Source organism: Mustela putorius, unplaced genomic scaffold (genome assembly GCF_011764305.1).
Source record: "Mustela putorius furo isolate JIRA1106 unplaced genomic scaffold, ASM1176430v1.1 tig00003859_pilon_pilon_pilon, whole genome shotgun sequence".
In the NCBI taxonomy this organism is placed as follows: Eukaryota; Metazoa; Chordata; class Mammalia; order Carnivora; family Mustelidae; genus Mustela; species Mustela putorius.
Genome location: NW_025422011.1, coordinates 29,230,055 through 29,251,715, shown reverse-complemented (window position 1 = coordinate 29,251,715; position 21,661 = coordinate 29,230,055). Strand labels below are relative to the sequence as shown.

The window sequence follows — 21,661 nt, the reverse complement described above, 5'->3', positions numbered from 1 at the left end:
ACAAAATCAATATACAGAAATCTGTTCCATTTCTATACACTAACAAAAAAGTAGCAAAAAGAGAATTTAAGAAAACAATCCCATTTACAACTGCACCAAAAAGAATAAAATGCCTAGGAATAAACTTAACCAGGGAGGTGAAAAATTTGTACTCTGAGAACTACAAAACACTGATGAGAGAAATTTAAAGCAACACAAACAAATAGAAAGATATTCTATCTTCATGGATTGGAAGAATCAGTATCATTAAAATGTCCATACTACCAAAAACAATCTACGAATTCAATGTAATTCGTATCAAAATAACAACACCCTTTTTCATAGAACTGGAACAAATAATACTAAAGTTTGTATGGAACCATAAAAGACCCTGAATAGCAAGTAATCTGGAAAAAGAGTAACAAAGCTAGAGGTATCACAATCCCAGATTTCAAGATATACTACAAAGCTATAGTAATCAAAACCATATGTTACTGGCTCAAAGACAGACACACAGACCAAAGGAACAGAACTGAGAGTCCAGAAATAAATTCATGCTTCTGTAGTCAATTAATCTGCAACAAAGAATATACAATGGGGCAAAGACAGTCTCTTCAACAAATGGTGCTGGGAAAACTGGACACCTACATGCAGGAGAATAAAACTGAACCATCTTCTTACAGCATATACAAAAATAAACTCAAAACAGACCTAAATGTGAGATGGATTAGAACTCCTAAAAGAAAGCGTAGGCCATAATCTCTTGGACATTGATCTTAGCAACAGATTTATGGATATGTGTCCTCAGGCAAAGGGAAACAAAAGCAGAATTAAATTAAATAGCAGAACTATTAAAACTACACCAAAATAAAAAGCTTTAGTACATTAAAGGAAACCATCAATAAAACAACAGGCAATCTACTGAATGGGAGAAGATATTTGCAAATGATGTATCTGATAAGGTGTTAAAATGGAAAATATATGAAGACAATTCAATACCAAAAAGCCCCAAATAATCTGATTAAAAAATAGGCAGAGAGGGTGCCTGGGTGGCTCAGTGGGTTAAGCTTCTGCCTTCGGCTCAGGTCACGATCTCAGGGTCCTGGGATCGAGTCCCACATCGGAATCTCTGCTCAGCAGGGAGCCTGCTTCCCCCCCCACCTGCCTGCCTCTCTGCCTACTTGTGATCTCCATCAAATAAATAAATAAAATATTTTTTAAAAAAATAGGCAGAGGACCCGAACAGACATTTTTCCAGAGGAAACTACAGATGGTCAACAGACACATGAAAAGATGCTCAAATCACTAATCATCAGGGAAATGCAAATTGAAATCATGATGAGATATTACCTTACACCAGTGAGAATGGCTAAAATCAAAAAGAAATAACAAGCGTTAGTGAAAATGTGGAGGAAAAGGAACCCTCCTGCACAGCTGATGGGAATGTAAATTGGTGCAACCACTGTGGAAAACAGTGATGGAAGTTCCTCAAAAAATTAAAAATACAAATACCAGTAATCTCACTACTCATATTAACCCAACAAAAACAAAAACACTAATTCAAAAAGAATCACGCCTATGTTTATTGCAGCATTATTTACAATAGCCAAGATATGGAAGTGCTCCAAGTATCCACTGATAGATGACTGGATAAAGAAAATGTACTATACATACTAAAATAGAATATAGCTACAGAAAAGAATGAGATTTTGCCATCTGCAACAGCATGAATGAACCTAGGCAGTATAATGCCAGTGAAATAAGTCAGAAAGAAAAAGACAAATATCATATGATTCCACTTATATGCAGAATCTAAAAAACAAAAATGAACCAGGAAAAAAAGCAAAACACATTCTGAAATAGAGAAGAACTGGTGGTTGCCAGAGGGGATGTGGGTAGAGGGTTGAGTGAAATAAATAATGGGGATTAAGAGGTACAAACTTCCAATTATAAAATAAGTCACAGAGATGGAAAATACATCACAAGGAATATAGTCAATAATATTGTAGTAATAATGTTTGGTGACTACACTTTCCTGGTGAGGACTGAGTACAGAATTGTTGAATCAATGTTTACACCTGAAATTGATATAACATTATATGTTAATTATACTTCAAAAAAATTTTTTTTAAAAAGCACTTCAAGGAAACCTTTAGGTGTGATGGGTATGTTCATCTCCTGACTGCAGTGAAGTTTCACGAGTGCATACCTTTATCAAAACTTACCTCACTCTACACCAGAACTGGCCTCTTGACTAGAACATGGCCTACTTAAGGATATCCTTCCAGGAAGTTTCTAGTCAATCATTTTAATTACACTTAATAAAAGCCATGCCTTTCTTCTCCTAATAAATCCTAAGTTCTCTTTCACTAACATAGATTTTTGCATTCCCTCTTATAACATGGTTCATGTTCTCATGAAGCCAAAGACTTTCTACAATAAGATTAGAAACTACTACCATTTCCAACTGATCACCACTTGAAAACCTCACAGATAATATTACCTAATAGTTACTACAGAAACCCAAATCAGAATCCTTTTTTTTAAATTATTTTTTATATGTTTATTTTGAGAGTGAGTGAGAGAGAGCATGAGAGAGGAGGTCAGAGGGAGAAGCAGACTCCCCATGGAGCTGGGAGCCCGATGTGGGACTCGACCCCAGGGTTCTGGGACCATGACCTGAGCCGAAGGCAGCTGCCCAACCAACTGAGCCACCCAGGTGCCCCCAAATCAGAATCCTTAACCATGACTCCTCTAAAATCACAATTTTCATCATTAAGAAATATCACTCATAGCACCTCTAGTTATGTAAATAAACCAACCTTAAACACAAATCCTGCCAAATGAAAACATTTCCATTTTTTAAATATTGGAACTTAATAAGTTAATGCCTCTGATTTATCCTATACCAACTTTTCATTTAATTTCAAAATCATGCTTTAAAGCATGAGGGCAATCTACAGACAGTTGACTGACCAAAAATACTTAAATCTTACTAAAATGTTCACTCTCAGAAGCAAGTATCTGTTTACATCAAACTTCAGAATATTCATTTTGTATGAATTTTCACTTATGAACTTGCCACCAAATTTTTTTCCAATTTCCAATTACGGCAACAGATTCCAATGGTAGGGAGGTTCCTAAGGACTGAAGAGAAATTTAAGGGTCTCCTTCATTTTGTTCTGTGAAACTAAAAAACTCCAACAAGGGGAAAAAATAGTAAAGCAATAAGTCCAACAGTATTGCAAAATATGTACAAAAACCATGCTATTCTCCGAAATGATAAATAAACTGTGGTACCTCCACAAAATGGAGTAATACTCAGAAATAAGAACTACTGATATGTACAACAATGTGAACGGATACAAGGGCATTAAAGGAAATGAAAAACCCAAACCCAAAAGTTTACATACTATTGACTACATTTATATAATATTCTCAAAACGACAAAATTATAGTGATGGAGAACAAATCAGGAGTTGCCAGAGGTTAAAAGTGGGGGGAAAGGGTGTGATTCCAAAGAGACAGCATGAGGGCATCTGTCTGTGGTGATGGCAGCTGTTCTGTATCCTGACAGTGGAGGTAGTTATACAAATCTACATATTTGATAAAATATCACAGAATATATCCCAGAAAAAAAAAAGTTCATATAAAAACTGATGTTTAGGGACGCCTAGGTGGCTCAGTGGGTTCAGCCGCTGCCTTCGGCTCAGGTCATGATCTCAGGGTCCTGGGATCGAGTCCCGCATCGGGCTCTCTGCTCAGCAGGGAGCCTGCTTCCCTCTCTCTCTCTGCCTGCCTCTCCATCTACTTGTGATTTCTCTCTGTCAAATAAATAAATAAAATCTTTTAAAAAAAAAAACTGATGTTTATAGGTTAGTTACAGTATTTTTTATTGTACCAATGTCAAACTCCTTGTTTGCTAATGTACTGCACTTATGTGAGATGTTATTACTGAGGGAAGCTGGATGAAGAGTACCCAGGAGCTCACTGCACAATTTTCACAATTTCTTATAAATCTAAAACTATTTCACAATAAGAAGTTTAATAAACATAAAAATAGCAATAGGCAGTTAGACCAAAAAAAAAGCAAAACTATAATTAATAAACTCAGTGATCTGAAAAGATTATTTCCATAACACTAGAAGAGGGATATTGTTTTAAAAAAGAGAATGAGGGGAACCTGGGTGGCTCAGTGGTTTAAGCCTCTGACTTAGGCTTGGGTCATGGTCTCAGGGTCCTGAGATCGAGCCCCACATGAGCAGGGAGCCTACTTCCCCTTCTCTCTCTGCCTGCCTTTCTGCTTACTTGTTATCTCTGTCAAATAAATAAATAAAATCTTTTTAAAAATAAAAAGAATGAGAGTTCTTAGAAATTCAAAACAGAATCTCAGAAGCTTTTAAAGGTTACTGAAGGAATGGGATAAAATTGGGAATAAAAGACAAAGAATAGAAAATGAGAGAGAAAGAATGAGAAAATTAGAAAAATAATGAACAAGGTCAACATTCAAATAATGTATGTTCATAGAGAACAGAGAAAATAGAGAAATTATACACGAAAAATTTCCAGAAATAACTGATATTACTAAGCACTGCTGCTATCAGACACTAGTTTTAACAAAAACACAAAAGTAAAATATCTACAAAATGAATAGTATTCACTTATATGCAGTAACCTTACGTAGAATATACCTGGTACAATCTTATGAGGTAGCACTTTCCTAGTTTGAGGAATTATACTACTTATCTTTAAACACTTGTAGCAACTGGCATCATAACCTGGCAAACCTTATTAATATTTGTTGAATTTAGCTGAGCTTCAGGGTATATTTAATATCTAAGCGTTTTCCCCTTCATCGGTTATATATTCCTCGTCAAACACTACTGTGTGTGTGTGTGTGTGTGTGTGTACAGAGAGATATGGAGTTTTACAAATTTACAAGTTGTTTTAAACATTTAATTGAGGTTTTAAGACCTACTTTTTCTTTTTCTTTTTTTTTTTTAAGGTTTTATTTTTTATTTGAGAGAGAACAAAAGCAAAAGAGATCACAGAGGGAGAGGGAGAAGCAGACGCACTGAGCAGGGAGGCCGATGTGGGGCTTGATCCCAGGACCCTGGGATAATGACCTGAGCTGAAGGCAGGAGCTTAACCAACTGAGCCACCCAAGTGCCCCAAGACCTACATTTTCTTAAAAATGAGGTGAGCATCCTTGTAAATTTTGCATTAGATGTTCCTATCCATTAGTCTGTCCTTAAAAAGGCAATATTTTAAATTCCAATTTTTATTTTACGGAAAATTAAGCCATTTTTATTAATATAACAAGTATCATATCTTATGTTTTAGTTTTTTTAAGACTTATAAATGATTTCATATTAATATATTGTTAAGCATTTAATTTGCATATGTTTTTTATAAGCATATTTAAGGTGTTAAGAGATGCAAAACCATGGCTCATGGACCAAATGTAACACATTACTTGATTTTGTAAATAAAGCTTTGTTAAAACACAACTATGCCCATTCGCTTATACATTGTTTATGGCTGTTTTCACTCTATAATGGCAAAACTATAATGAGTTGTTGGAAAAGAAACTGTATAGTCCACAGAGCCAAAAATATTTACTATTCAACCCTTTACAGAAAATGTTTCCCATTCCTATGTTAAGTGTAAATAACTCTCATGATATAAGAAATATTATCAAATTCTGAATCTATTTTCAAAAGATACAATACAAATTTCATCTTTTCTCTTTTTGTCAACCAACTTTTCCATAAGCTTTTTGTTCTGTTTAATGCATGATCGGTTCCCCCAAGGAACAAGGGCTAATTACTGAAAAGGGCAGGTCTCAACTGAGGACTGAACTATGCTCTCAAAAGTATGTGGTTTGATCCTTTTTTTCTTTTGAAATATTTTAAATGATACTTAAATCCCAGATTTCCCCCACTAAAGACAACTGCAGCAAGAAATATAGTCTTAATACTAGACCTAAACCCTATTATCTTTTTCTTCTCCTCAAAAATCCATTGTCAGATATGTCAGCAACTGGAGTAAGGTAGAGGCAGTAGCAGCAGCAAGAAAGTTCAATAGAAAAAAGAACCCTTGTACACTGTTGGTGGGAATGTAAATTGGTGCAGCCACTGTGGAAAACATAGTGAGGTTCCTCAAAAAATTAAAATAGAATTACCCTATGATCCAGTAATTCCACTACTGGGTATTTACCCAAAGAAAATGAAAACAACAATTCGAAAAGATATATGCACCACTATGTTTATTGCAGTATTATTTACAATAGCCATGATAAGAAAGCAACACAAGTGTCCACTGATAGGTGAATGGATAAAGATGTGGTGTGTGTGTATATGGTGTACACATATATATGGTGTACACATAGGTACATACATACATACAATGGAATATTACTCAGCCATAAAAAAGAATGAAATCTTGCTATTTGCAACAACATGGATGGACCTAGTGGGTATAATGCTAAGTGAAATAAGTTATTCAGAGAAAAACAAATACCATATGATTTCACTCATGCAGAATTTAAGAAATAAAACAAACAAAAATTAAAAAGAGACAAAAAAAATTCCCACTCTTAAATACAGAAAACAAACTGGTGGTTGCCAAAGGGGAGATGGGTAGGGGGAATAGGAGAAATAGATAGAGTATGTCGATGAGCAATGATTTATATATAGAATGATTTATATATAGCTCATAAATCTGAAACTAATATAACACTATATGTTAATTATACTTAATTTTTTTTTAAGATTTTATTTATATATTTGACAGACAGAGATCACAAGTAGGCAGAGAGGCAGGCAGAGAGGGAGAGGAGGAGGCAGGCTCCCTGCTGAGCAGAAAGCCCGATGTGGGGCTCGATCCCAGGACCCTGGGACCATGACCTGAGCTGAAGGCAGAGGCTTTAAGCCACTGAGCCACACAGGTGCCCCAATTATACTTAATTTTTTTTTACAAGTTTCGGGACGCCTGGGTGGCTCGGTTGGTTGGACGACTGCCTTTGGCTCAGGTCATGATCCCGGAGTTCCGAGATCCGAGTCCCGCATGGGGCTCCCAGCTCCACGGGGAGTCTGCTTCTCTCTCTGACCTTCTCCTCACTCATGTTCTCTCTCACTGTCTCTCTCTCAAATAAATAAATAAAATCTTTTTTAAAAAATTTTTTAAAAAATAAATAAATAATTTTTTTAAAAGTTTCATATAATGTTGCAATGACCACTCTAAGAGCATCTTTTCTATGAAGTCAAATGAAAACTGAGATACTAAAAATTCCAAGAGAAAAGTACCCCTTAAGGGCAAATATTTAATGTTTTACTACCAGGGTAAAGTTTTCCCAAATGATAAAAGCTAATTTCATGCAAACAGTAAAGGAGCTGAAGGTTTCTTTAACCTTCAAATGTCTATTACTTTGCCTCTAGCTTTTGGACTTTTTTAACAAAATGAAAATGTTGCTAGGCAAGGACCTCTCCAAACTGAGGGGTCTCTGAATTGACGTTAGAATACCTAAATGTTACACTGCTAATTTTTTCAGTTCTAAAAAATAGCTAGTTATAATTCATCAACAGGTATCAGGTGCTTACAACAAACAGACAATGACAATTAAGCCCTATAATAACTAAAAGTACTCTTACCCTACTATCCATTATCCTAAAAATTTGTTTTAACACGCATTCAGTGCTCGCTTCGGCAGCACATATATTAACATGCATTCAGTCTACCAAATATTCACTGAACACAAATCATAGGCTATTTACTATTCTAGTCCTGCTGTGCCCTCAAAATTAATACAATCTAGGGAAGAAAATCACAGAATATATACAAATAAATACATTAAATATTATATGGTGATAAGTTCTATGAGGAAAAATAAAGCAGGGTAAAAAGGACAGAGACTCATTTGAGGGTACACGTTTCAATCTGTCATAGAGTGGTCAAAGTGGGACTATCTGAGAAGATATCTGACCAAAGATCTAAGGAAAACAAAAACAGAAATATGAGAATATATGAGGGTGCAAAGACCCTGTGGCAAGAGTAATCTTTGGCTTTTTCATGGCATTCAAGAAGGCCAGGATTCCTGAAGCACAGAAAGCAAGACAATGTTAAAAGATGAGCTCAGGGGGCGCCTGGGTGGCTCAGTGGGTTAAGCTGCTGCCTTCGGCTCAGGTCAAGATCTCAGGGTCCTGGGATCGAGCCCCACATTGGGCCCTCTGCTCAGCAGGGAGCCTGCTTCCCTTCCTCTCTCTCTGCCTGCCTCTCTGCCTACTTGTGATCTCTCTCTCTGTCAAATAAATAAATAAAATCTTAAAAAAAAAAAAAAAAAAAAAAAAGATGAGCTCAGGGACACCTAGGTGGTGCAATCAGTTTAAGCATCCACCTTAGTTTAGGCTCAGGTTGTGATCTCAATTTGTGGGATAGAGCCATCAGGCTCTGTGCTCAGTGTGGAGTGTACTTACTCCTCTCCCTTTGCCCCCTGGCCCCTGCTCACACACTCTCTCTCTCTAAAATAAACAGGGGCGCCTGGGTGGCTCAGTGGGTTAAAGCCTCTGCCTTCGGCTCAGGTCATGATCTCAGGGTCCTGGGATCAAGCCCCGCATCGGGCTCTCTGCTCAGTGGGGAGCCTGCTTCCTCCTCTCTCTCTGCCTGCCTCTCTGCCTACTTGTGATCTGTCAAATAAATAAATAAAATCTTAAAATAAAATAAAATAAACAAACAAATCTTAAAAAAAAAAAAAAGATGAGCTCAGAGAAACAAGACTAGGACCAGATTATGAAGGGCCTTAAAAGAATGTTTAAGGGGGGCGCCTGGGTGGCTCAGCGGATTAAGCCTCTGCCTTCGGCTCAGGTCATGATCTCAGTGTCCTGGGATCGAGCCCCGCATCGGGCCCTCTGCTCAGCAGGGAGCCTGCTTCCCCCTCTGTCTCTGCCTGCCTCTCTGCCTACTTGTGATCTCTCTCTCTGTCAAATAAAATAAATAAAATCTTTAAAAAAAAAAAAAAGGAATGTTTAAGGGTTTTTGCAGGGCTCCTGGCTGGCTGTCAGTTAAGCATTTGCCTTCAGCTCACGTCATGATCTTGGGGTCCCCAGATGGATACCGACATTGGGCTTCCTGCTCAGTGGGGAGTCTGCTATTCTCTCTCCCTTTTACCCTCTCCCTCACTCGTGTGCACTCATGCTCTCAAATAAATAAATAAAATCTTTTTTAAAAGATGAAATACAAAAAAAAGACTAGATAGATAGATAGATAATGCGTTTTTGCTTTTGATCTGAGTGATATGGGTACCAGTGACGTGTAAGTTACATAATCTAACTTTATTAGATCAAGTGGAAGATAAGGATACAAATGTAGAATAAAATGACCAATTCAAAGGCTACTGCAAATATTTCAGGTGAGAGCTAAAAGTGACTTGGCCCAGAGTTGTAGCAGTGCACATGGCAAAGAGTGGATGGGACAATACCTTTTGAAGAATAAGACTTTTCGAAATTTCATAGATTAGTGTAGGAGGTGAGAGAGCAGTGTCAAGGATGACTCTATTATTTTGGTCTGAGCAACTAAAAGAATTGAAGTTCCATTTACTACATGAGAATGAGAGTGGGAAGATTAAGTTTGGAAAGTGTAGATGTATCTTAGACATTGTAAAGAGTGAGAGGTTTATTCAACATCCAAATGCAGATATCAAATAAGGAGTCAGACACATAAATCTAAAGTTCAGGGGAAAGGTCCAGGTTAGAGGTAAAAATTTGGAAACTGGAAATCACTATACACTTAACAGTCTTAAGCAATTCCCTACCATAGACAATTATAAGTTAGTTTTAAAATATAGCTAACCACCAGGTAGCTATATTTTAGCTCAGTAGCTATATTTTAGCTCAGTTGGTTGAGCGTCGGGACTCCTGATTTAGGCTCAGGTCACGATCTCCTGGTTGTAGGATCAAGCCCCATGTCAGGCTCTGCACTCAGCACAGAGTCTGCTTGTGATTCTCTCTCTCCCTCACCCTCTAGCCCCAACACATGCTCTCTCTAAAATAATGAACAAATCTTAAAAATATATATATATATATACATATAAGATGTATATATAAACATTATATTAACTATTATATATATGTATAATATTATATTAACTGCACAGATCTAAATTAATGGTCAGATGTATTTTGTATCTACTGATTAGTCATTTATTCAATAAATATTTATTGAGTACTTTGTGCAAGTTATTGTTCATGATTGAGAATAATATTACAATGCATACATAATCATGTACATTTAAAGATGCTTCAAAAAATTGTAATTACTGGGGTGCCTGGGAGGCTCAATGGGTTAAAGCCTCTGCCTCCGGCTCAAGTCATGATCCCAGGGTCCTGGGATTGAGCCCCGCATCGGGATCTCTGCTTGGCAGTGAGCCTACTTCCTCCTCTCTCTCTGCCTGCCTCTCTGCCTACTTGTGATCTGTCTCTGCCAAAGAAATAAATAAAATCTTAAAAAAAAAATTGTAATTACTTTTAAAAACCTTTTGGAGCGTCTATCCTACTCATTACTAATGGGGGAAAATAAACCAGTGGGGGAAAAAATATGAGGTACAAATACAAGATTTAGTTTTAGAAATGTTTATATCAAATTGTCAATATTTTAATGAATTGGTTTCACAAAACATGTTTCCAGAGAAATTACAATCCGACAGTCACTTGTATTTCCAAATGGCCTTTTGAAAACACAAACTGACTTACTTCATTAAATTCCCTCCTCCATCCTCATACTAAAATTTTAAGCAATGAAACAAAAAATCTAAACTACTCTGCTAAACTAGATTGACAAAATTAGTATCAGAAGCCCTTTACTGATCATTCAATATACCTAAGTATCCCAAGAAATACTATACAAACACAAAATCTAAGTTTTGTGGAGGGAAGCACCTCCAGCTTCCCACAACACTACTAGATACTAGTAGTACTCCTTACTCCAGCAGCACTACTAGATACTAGTAGTACTCCTTCCTCCCAGTCATTACCAAAAATGTCCTCAGACATTGCCAAAGCCCATTGAGGGGCAAAAATCACACTCCTAGTTGAGAACTGCTGCCCTAGTTCTACCTGCTAGGGCCAAATGACAATAATAAAAACAACACTAAGATCTGAGCATTTAATACGTGCCAGGTACAGCTCTGAGAACTTTACATACATTTTCATTTAATCCTCAAAACTGTCCCCATTTGAGAAAAATGGAAGCTTAGAGCCTAAGGAACTCTCCTAAAATCAGGTAACAAATTAAATGGCAGGTTTGAGATGTGAACTAAGCAGTTCAATTTCAGAGCTCATGCTTTCAACCTCAAACAAGTCTGACTCAAACCAAATATAGTGTCATTTCCAAAAGGGTGACTCTTCACATATTTGAAGATGCGTCTTATGAGATTCCTTAGTATCAATCAGTGCTGCCCCCAAGACCTCTCATTAGTTCCTTAAGGCTTCCAACTTCTTCATATTCTTCCTTTGAATATACACACAACTAAAGACAATAATACTCTGGTGTACAGTAGGGTGGCTCTAGCCTTCTTTTCCATTACCTGTGATTTTTTTTTTAAGCAGGGAGGGTGGGTGAGAAAATGGAATGAGGGCAGCCATATTATACTTTTGTTTTGTATCAAATTTACTGCCAAAAAACATGCCCAGATCTCTTCCATGTGTGAAATTATAAAGCCATGCTAACTTAAGCACATTAGTGTTTTTCAGGCCTTATGCATACCCCCCCAAAAAATTCATTTAAATTTGGTCTAACAATACAAACTCACGTCATTTTGGATCATTTAATTTATCATTTCCTATCCTTCTTTCTTCATTGTCCCCTATAAATTTGATAATTTGCCTTCTTCAGATATACAATGAGACAAAGCAAAGAACAAAGTCACCTTCCAAGATCGATAATCTTGGGTAGGGTCATTCAAAATCAAAATTGTGTTGATTAACACAAATGACTTACAGTTAACTCATTTTTCCCTTCACTATACACCCCAGCATATAAAAATAGACTTTACCAAAAACTAAGCTTAAGTCCAAATACATTATATTGCTACTAGTCTACCAACTGCATCAAAAAATTGCTCTCAATCTATTTTTAGCAAACCCATTCTGGATCATTTTTAACCTATTTTTCTTCAAGTTAGTCATAAACTACCCTTTTCATTTTTTGTTCTAAAATCTACTTTTCTCAAAAACAGACCTAGAATTCTCCATCTTTTAGACTTCTAGTATTCTCCCAAAAATCTTTAGAAATTACAAATAATACCAACAACTTAAAATTTTATAGGCAGTTCCTTTTATAAATTTAAGATATTTCAACTGACCCAGAGGATAACTCATTTAACTAGATACATTCTTCATCACTATACCCCTGTTGATTTTTATGTTCTTCGTAGCAATGTTTGCTTTGTTATTATTGGTGGTGGTGGTGGTTGGCTCTTCCTCTTTAACAAAGAAGCTTCTAAATAAGAGCTGAGAGATTTTTTTTTTTTCTTCCTATGTTGTCAGGCATTATTATTACACTCTCCTTGATTACCTTTTTAAATGTAATATAAGATACACTTTTGGTTGGTCTCAGCATATTTTCAAAGTCTCAGCTCATTGTTTTCCTAATTGTTGTAAAGATTTCTTTTCTATACTTTATTATTATGGCAATCCTAGCTATTTGCTTTGTTTTAAAAGTAGCGCATATCTTTCAGAAGTTTACTGTGTAGTCACACTAAGGATCTTTCTCTGTCAGAAAAATATCAAAATCACATTTTTACTTAACTCCCTAAAACATTCTTCCTTTTTTAAGAAAAATTTATCCTGTGGAATCATGCTGATCTTTTCTCTAATCAAAAATTAGGAAAACTCAAACTGACAAATTATAAAATAAATATACATAAAACACTACACAGTTCTTAAGAATTATGCTATATAAGACTATTTCATGACATAGAGGATGTTCATAATTAAGTGTAAAAAAAATGGGTTATATAACAGTACATACAGTGGTAATATTCAAAACCACCTTTAAATATATATGTGATTTTATATTTTTATACATACACAAAAAATAGGTTATATCAAAAAATATTTAAGCTATGTTCAAAAGAAAAATGTTTTAACATATTTTTATATTTTTCTATGTGCTTTCTGTATTTATCAAATTCATATAATGAGTATGTATCACTTTTAAAATAACACAGGCATTATTATTTTAAAGAACCAGCAAAACCAGAGAAAAATATCAAGAATAAAACAAAAAGGTTAAGCTTGAGATTTCTGCTTTTATAACTCTATTACTAAAAGAAGCTTAGGAAAACATTTCTGGATACCAAACCACAAAAAAAAAGCCAAAATACAAGATATCACTAGCTAGCCTAAACATATAAATAAGTTGTGACAACCATCAAGATGACCATTTGAACTCCTAGAAATTAAATGGGGGCAATCACAAAAAGTTCCTGTCATTTCAAGGAAAGGCTCTTATTAACTATTTAAAAACATTAAAAATAATTTTAAAATATATATCCCCCCAAATCCCTATAAAATGAAGCATCAGTAGGACAGGAATAATGAAGACAAAAGAAAAAATTATTCTTAAGTGTTTAATACTGAGCTAAAATTTCTAAATAAAGTAAGCAATGTCACCTGTTAAGATTTAAAATCTCATAGCAAGAACAATTATATTTATTTAGAAATTCTCTCTGGTTGCAAATCATTTTGCAATAACCCAGAAACTTATCTAATTTGCTCTCTAGTTCAAGGGCAACATCTAGATCATCTATTCAGAGTCTACTATGTTCCAAGAGACTAGAAAAAAAGTCATGTTAACCAGTTAAAATTTATCATTCAAATATATTAAATTCTGTAAAATACTACTGTATATAAGTGGTCCAGCTAACCATTAATTCATCCAAAAATAAAAATACATTTATCCCTTTCTTTAGAAAATTATTTCAACTATTCCATTTGTCTATCTTGAATTTAATTTTCAAATATATTAAAAATATTTTATATTAGTCTTTCCTTGAACTGTTTATAATATTCACAAAAAACAATACCAAACATAATGCATTCTCCCAAGTTACATGAAGAATCTAAGACTTAAAATGAAATAAGAAACAAAGCATCAAACCCATGAAAACAATAAAAACACACTCCATTTATTTTAAATAACTGGCCAGTAAGCCGACAATCAAGACATATGATCTTTTTCATCCAGAAAAGTAAATGATCATAATGAAACAAAGGCCAAACATCTTTCTCAATCTCTCTCATATTCAAAGATGTATAGAATTATAACCCAGTGATATCATGTAATAAATGAATACACACCTTACTTTAGTATATGCCAAGGTAGACACACAAAAACAAGAAAAAAATTCTGAAATCAGAGTATAAAGGGACTCTGCTTTTTCAAACAATGCAGCACTGAAAGCCAGGTCAGCATCCTTGGGCATTACTAGGAAACTTTAGCACATCTGATATTTCCATCATCTTCAAGATTCCTCTGAACAATCAGAAAATTTCCCAGTCTCCCCCCTGCGTCCCCTGTCCATAGACTTCTCTAGCTTTCCTCCCTCTACTGTGGAATAATGCTATTGCGGTTATTTAGGCTGCAAATGTTCAGAGATACAACCCCCTCTATATATTAATTCAGTTCATTTTCTCACAGACACTGACTCAGCCGTGGGTTGTGCAGCACTGACGTTTCTAACCAAACAGCATCGTGTGAGCTGTGATCATCCCATTTCTCCATCTCTGTGCAGTGATTGGATATTGTAATTGATAGACAGGCTGAAGAAAACTCAGGAGATGAGGGCTTGGTGATATGTAGCTATGTTGCCAAATGCCATCTGTAATGCTAATTCTAGCTGTGCCAGCTTGCCAGGTTTTAGAAAACTAAGATGCAGCTAACTTTCTTTTTTCCTTTTGATATTTTACTGTGTACCCATTCTGGGAAGTAAAGCTTCTCTTTAAAACCAAAGAAAAAATATTGTACTTTATGAATCCACTCAAGAACTATTCATTAAAGCAACCAAACTTTTCTATTTCTAAACTACTGCTGGGACTACGAAGTGACTTAAAAAGGAAACTGTAAAGCTCAACCTTCACGCAGTCTCAGAAGAAAGGAGCATGCGTACTTGTATGTGGGAATGAAACCTTGCGGCAAAGTCTGATATTGAATGTATGATGCGTTTATCTTTAGTAACCTGAGCAGACTGCAGATCTGAGTTTTAGTTATATTCAACCCAATTCAAACATTCAGGAGCTTTTAAGCATACTGTCAACTTAGCCATTTTAATGTTAGTTGTACAGAAAAGGTGCTTTCTTTTTCCCTTTTTAAGTAGCAAAAAACTCTTATAATTTGTAATTCAAAGTTGTTGCAATTCAAGCCAAACACACTTCAACTGAAATGATATTTAACCTCTCAGCAAGCTACACACTCCTCTATACAAGTATTAACCATACAACTACTTAGAAAGAAACAAAGTTCAGTAATTTTTTAACTAATTTATTTGTATGCACTCATTTAAGCCATAGGAAACATAGGCATCCTGAAGTCCATCCATGTTGAGATAAACTTCCTTGTCTTTTATATCACAGTGCTATACAAAGCAAATCTACATTTAAAATAAAATTCAAAAAAGTACCTTGAAGTTTATTAGATTGAAATGAAACCATAAGGCAAAGCCTCAATGGTAAGCACACATATATAGTAAGTCTTATCATTTATAGAATTCAAGAAATTTATTTTTATCATTGCTAGTAAGGAAAAGTAGAGGAAAAAAAATTTTAAAAATCTGAAAATGCAGGCAATTCCAAAATGTGAATAGAAAATATAAATTTATACAAGACTTTTAAAAATTATGCACAAAAATTGAACCAATAAAATACGCTATTTCTTTACTGCTGAAGACTGTCTGTGTCCTTCCAAAATTCATATACTGGAATGTATTCCCCCAATGTGATGGTATTTAGCAGTGAGGAGGTAATTAGGTCTTGAGGGCAAAGCCCTCATAAACTGGATTAGTACTTGATAAAAAAGACCCCAGAGAGATTCATAGCCCCTTTTACCATGTGAAGACACAGCAAGCCCTTACCAGGTATGAAATGTGCCAGCATCTTGAGCTTGCACTCTCGAGCCTCCAGAACCATGAGAAATAAATTTGTTTATAAACCACTCAATCTACGGTACTCTGTTATAGAAGCCTAAACAGACTGAGACATTTGATTTTTATAAATTTAAATCCCCAACACTGTTTGAGGTGGCAATGTGTCCATCTACATTTCTTAGCTTCTAAGACCCAAAGAGGACCATATGACATAATTCTAGCCAATGATTTATAAGCAGATGCCTGCTGGAAATTTCTGAGAAATTTAATTCCCTACTAAAAATGAAACCCCTTTCCCACTGTCCCCTTCTCCCTTCTACCTCATTCTCATCTGGAAGGTAGACATGATGTCTGAAGCTACAGTAAACTATCTTGTGACCATGAAAAAAGAAGAAAATCAGGAATTTTTGATCCCAACAAACTTAAGCCACTAAATCCACATCAGGCATTGCCTATCTGCATACAAATCCACATCAGGCATTGCCTATCTGCCTGTCTACATACAAGAAAAATAAATCTCTAAGCCAGTGTTTTGTCTAGCTTTCTTTTGCTCAAATATCCCTAAAAATATACAAGATTAAAACAAACAAACAAACAAACAAAAAACAGGATGAGTGCATAGAAGCCCAGATGAAACACAACTAGCCATGAGTTGAAAACAACTTAAAGCTAAGATAGGAGTACAGAGGGGTTTATTATACCTGTTTTCTCTATATGTATTTAAAATACATATAGAGAATACATAATAAGTTACTGAAAATGTTAAAAATAAAAAGAATGAGAAACTTGTTTATAAATTTTAGGTTTGCCAGGGTGCCTGGTGGCTCAGTTGGTTAAACGACTGCCTTCAGCTCAAGTCATGATCCTGGAGACCTGGGATCAAGTCCCACACTGGGCTCCCAGCTCCATGGGGAGTCTGCTTCTCCCTCTTACCTTCTCCCCTCTCATGCTCTCACTCACTCTCTCTCAAATAAATAAATAAAATTTTTGAAAAAGAGATTATATAAATTTTAGGTTTGCAATTGAGAAACTGGATGGTTTGGGGCAAGTTTATTAACCTCGTTTTATTTGTTTGTTTGTTTCCCATTTGTCAACTGGGGAAACTAATACTATTCATAGAGTTCCACATTCAAATCTAATCAAGGTTATCTCCAGAAAGTCCCTGGTAGGAATGTCCATCAATCTACCTAATCATTCAAGGATTATTTCAAGTCTCATTATCACTCAGTTGATACTGACTGCTTCTTTGAACTTCCTTCTAATATTACTACAACTCACTACCACAGTTTGGTGCTCTATTGTCCTCTAATTGTTCCATATATGGATTTTAAGCATTCCATGATGTAACCCTGACAAACTTCTGAATCTCTACTGAACTGAGTGCAGTATCTCAACCATACTTGCTGGTTGTTAGTTTTTAAAACTTCCCAATTATTTTAGTATCAACTCAAAGAATGCCATTTTTAAAAAGTCAAATTGCTTATATTTTTAAAGTATCCTCAAAAGTATTCTTATGAACTAGAGGTCTCTAAAAATAAGCTGTTTTCCCTTGGGCAGAATTTCCATGAATGAGGTTAAAATAAGCTCAAAGGGGGCGCTGGGTGGCTCAGTTGAACGTCTGCTTTCAGCTCAGGTCATGATCCCAGGATTCTGGGATCCATACCCATGGGAGTGAGGGGGGTGGGGAGGTGGGTCTCTGCTCAGCATGGAGCCTGCTTCTCCCTCTCCCTCCTCCTCCCACTCCCTATTTGTGTGTGCGCTCTCTCTCTCTCCCTCTCTCTCTCTGTGTCAAATAAATAAAATCTTAAAAGAATAATCAGTTCAAAAGATTTCATGGTCTTTCCATCTTTCCATTAAAAACAAATAATGTATTAGTATTTATTTTCTATTTCTCTTTAATATTTTTCATTTAAATAACCAATATTGCTGCATTCTACCTGAGAAGAGCACCAAAAAAAGTTACTGATGTTATAGGTATCAAGAAAAGCTATGATGTTTGCTGTTTTTGAAATGAAACAACAGGAATGAAAAAGTACTAGTAGTTTTCCTCACGGTGCATTTCTTCTCTTCATATATAATGCAGTACTGTACATTAGCAGAAAAATATTAAGAACTAGGAAGGATAACAGAATTCACCTGGAAAAATGTATACAACATAGCAGATAAAAATATCCCACACTTAATGAGAAAAAATGAGTATCTCTTTAATCTCAGAGACAAAATAATTATCCATATAATAAGCAGGATAGAGAAGAAGTACAAGAGCACCAGTTGAAGCACACACACATATATACCCATGCCCCCCCAAATGAACAAATAAACCAAAAAACACTCATTATCATTGGTGTGCACTTATAAATTAGTGAGTCAACTTAACTTTTCCACTCTAGACCTCTCCACATTAAAAGTCCACAATAAAGATAGACATCTTGTCAGGAGACTTAAAGAGTACCAGTTACTCATACCTTCTAATTACAGTATATAGTCAAAGAGTACCTGAGTTACTTCTTCAAACTTACAAGAAGGATTTCAGTATCACAGAATGTTTTTAATTTTTTTAAGAAAACTGGTAACAGTTATCAGTGATTATGATAATTTTACATTCAAGAAAGTCGAATGTTTGATATTATTCTGTAAGTAAATATTTACAAAGCACAAAACTCTATGAAAACATGCTTACATACCTGTAATGTGTGAGGTTTATGAGCTGCCAATTAACACCTTAAAATAGCAAATCATAAAGTATTCTAAATGAGGTATTCCTCATTAAGTCACACAGTACAAAACGAAAGCTTTACATATAATATACAAATGGGCAGAAATTTTTGAGATGAATTTCATTTAATGCATCAAACTTCAAATGAACCAGAAGAGTCATTGCAGAAAGACTGATTTTCCCATTAGAATCGGGATGACAACATAATATGACACAGCCTATAAATTATTAGTGTATTTAGAACACAAAATAAATTCCGATTAGAGAGTTTTAAATACAAAGAAATAACCTGTCTTGCCAGAGCTCATAGTCAAATTAATTACAGCATTTATTCATGGGGTCGACTAAGGAGATTATAACATTATTTAGAAAGAGAAACAAAAATTCAAATAAATACAAATATAAGAAAATTAAAAAGAAATGTTTCTGTGAAAGTTTTTTAAGGAGAAATGCAAACATTATTTTCTGTAAACCAGCCCCCATCCTCTGACAGGACTTGCCACAACCAAATGCAGTTTGATTCTTTATAGAAGTCGATTTTATCAGAGCTTTGATATGTGAAATGCATATTTTCTACCTACCTTGAATGTTTATAAAGTTTACGAGGTCTACTATGCAATTTCCGATCCCAATTCTCTGGATCACTGGAGTTACTGTCATAAGGATGAGGCCGTCCTGCCATCCCACTTCAAGCTTCCTCACACTACTGCTCTGAAAGCACATATGTAGCACCCATAACCTACATAAAAGAGTAGTGTTGACCTTTAAATCTATTCCACGCAGAATAAAAAGTCAATAATTGTACATACTTTCTGATATTACTGTGACATATTTTTAAAGTGATGAGCAGGATTATAAAATACTAGACATACAAAATGCCACCAATGAGATTAAAATCAACATCAGAAGGCTTTTTAGGTATTTTTCATTTGATTCCTCTATTGAATCCACTACCCCCTACCCCCAACAGTTTAATAGAGTGCTATTTATATTTAGTAAATATCCCTAACTGCCATCTGTGTATCTCATGGTTCCAAACATTAATATCGAACCAAAAAAGGCAAAACAATTCCACAGAATGATTATTTCAGACAAAATTTCACCTAGAATACATTTAATTACTAAAACTTTTAAGATGCTTAACAAAACATCTAGTAAAACCAAATAACAAATTGATTTCTTTAATCAAGTTAAAAGACCCTGAATAGAAACTCAAAAAGAATTTAACATCATGTTTCTTTACATCCTTACATGTTTCTTTACATGTAATTACCACAAAAATATAGTATTGATGATTCATATACTTCATGCCTTTCATATGTGAGACTTGCGACAGTTCTATTATAGTCATAAAATAATAAGAAAGTTAACAGCTTTACAGAATACCTGAACTAAGTATTTTGAAGTATATTTCACTATCCAATTTAATCTTCACAATCACTTTATCATGCCCACAAACAAAAAACAGTCTCAGTCATGTAGTAACTTCACCAAAGGTCACAATGTTGGTAAATGGCAGGATTATAAAGAACAATGAAAATTTAGAATATAGAATGATGTCTTGATCTTGAAATATTCTCAGGCTGGAATATTTTGTTTGTAAACAGTAGATCAAATTTGACATTTAGAGACCGGAAACACCAAAAGAAAAACCAAATGAGGTCAAACAATTAGAACAAAGTTCTATAATTTGGACTAGAGCCCAGGTTTCCTGACACCCACTCCTGTATGCTTTCTATACACTTCTCCAAGATGGATTTGACAGAGGGAAGGGAGGAGGAATTATGCATAAAAGTAAAAAGGAATCCAGAACTGAGTTTCATAAAAAAATTCCCATACAATCTCACAAAAAATGCCAAAGGTAAACTTACTAAAATTGTGAGTACATCTCAGAGCTCAGAAAAAAGAAGTATTTCCATAAAAAATAAAAAAGGAAATATTTCCACTTTATAGAAACTTTTGCTATTTTATAATTTTTTTCTTCATAGCTAGTTAGTAATTTCTTTCCAAAAGCAATTGAAAATCTTATAATAAGTGAACACTTTAATATAATAAACATGTAAATATTTAAGTAAATCAGTGATCTATCAAAAATAATAGAAAAGGGAGTGCCTGGCTGGCTCAATTGGAAGAGCATGAGACTCTTGATCTTGGGGCCAGGAGTTCAAGCCCCACAGTGGGTGTAGAGATTACTTAAATAAACTTTTTAAAAAAATAACAGAAAAGGAGAAGGGGGAGAATTGTACAATGACTAATTCAAATTGCTCAGCAAACCCCACACAGTTTATTTGCTGTATGCTCCTGGAAAAGAAAACATGTTTCTTTAAGGATCACTGTGATTAAAAAATCAGATAGCAGATGAACATAAAAACTATAAAATTATTTTGAAAACAAAAAGTCTCAATCTCTCTTCAGTTTTTAATTATAAAAATTAAAATATTTTTACTAAAAAAGAAACTCTTTAGACATCCAAGTGGGGGCACCTGGGTGGCTCAGTTGGTTAAGCATCTGCCTTTGGCTCAGGTCATAATTTCAGTTCTGAGATGGAATCTCACATCAAGCTCCCTGCTCAGTGGCTAGTCTGCTTTTTCCTCTCCCTCTGCCCTTCCCCACCTTGTGTTCTCTCTTTCATAAATAAAATTAAATATAAAAACTCCTTAAAACTTCAATTTGAGATTATATCTAGTTATGCATACTGAAGAGATGAAGCAGAAGAGAAGGGTGAGAATGAACAAATCAGAGACAAGGAAAAAAAAATCAGAAAAAAGTAGTCACAGAGCAAGTGGGACACAAAAGGTAAAAAAAAAAAATTAAGAAAAATTGATAAAAAG

At 34.9% G+C, this 21,661-nt stretch overlaps 1 protein-coding gene across 4 annotated transcripts in view; it reads right to left on the bottom strand.

Moving 5' to 3' along the window:
• BTBD10 (BTB domain containing 10) overlaps nucleotides 1-21,661 on the bottom strand; it is a 72,882-nt gene that overhangs the window by 34,273 nt on the left and 16,948 nt on the right. The window contains exon 2 of one of the 4 annotated variants that reach the window (XM_004752009.3): nucleotides 19,412-19,569. The exons of 2 other annotated variants lie outside the window; for them this stretch is intronic. In XM_004752009.3, coding sequence (XP_004752066.1) covers nucleotides 19,412-19,512 — 101 coding nt within the window. In that variant the 5' untranslated portion in view covers nucleotides 19,513-19,569. Of the gene's footprint in view, nucleotides 1-14,333; nucleotides 14,673-19,411; nucleotides 19,570-21,661 lie in introns of those variants that run through there. One more of the 4 variants, XM_004752008.3, reaches the window with a different exon arrangement.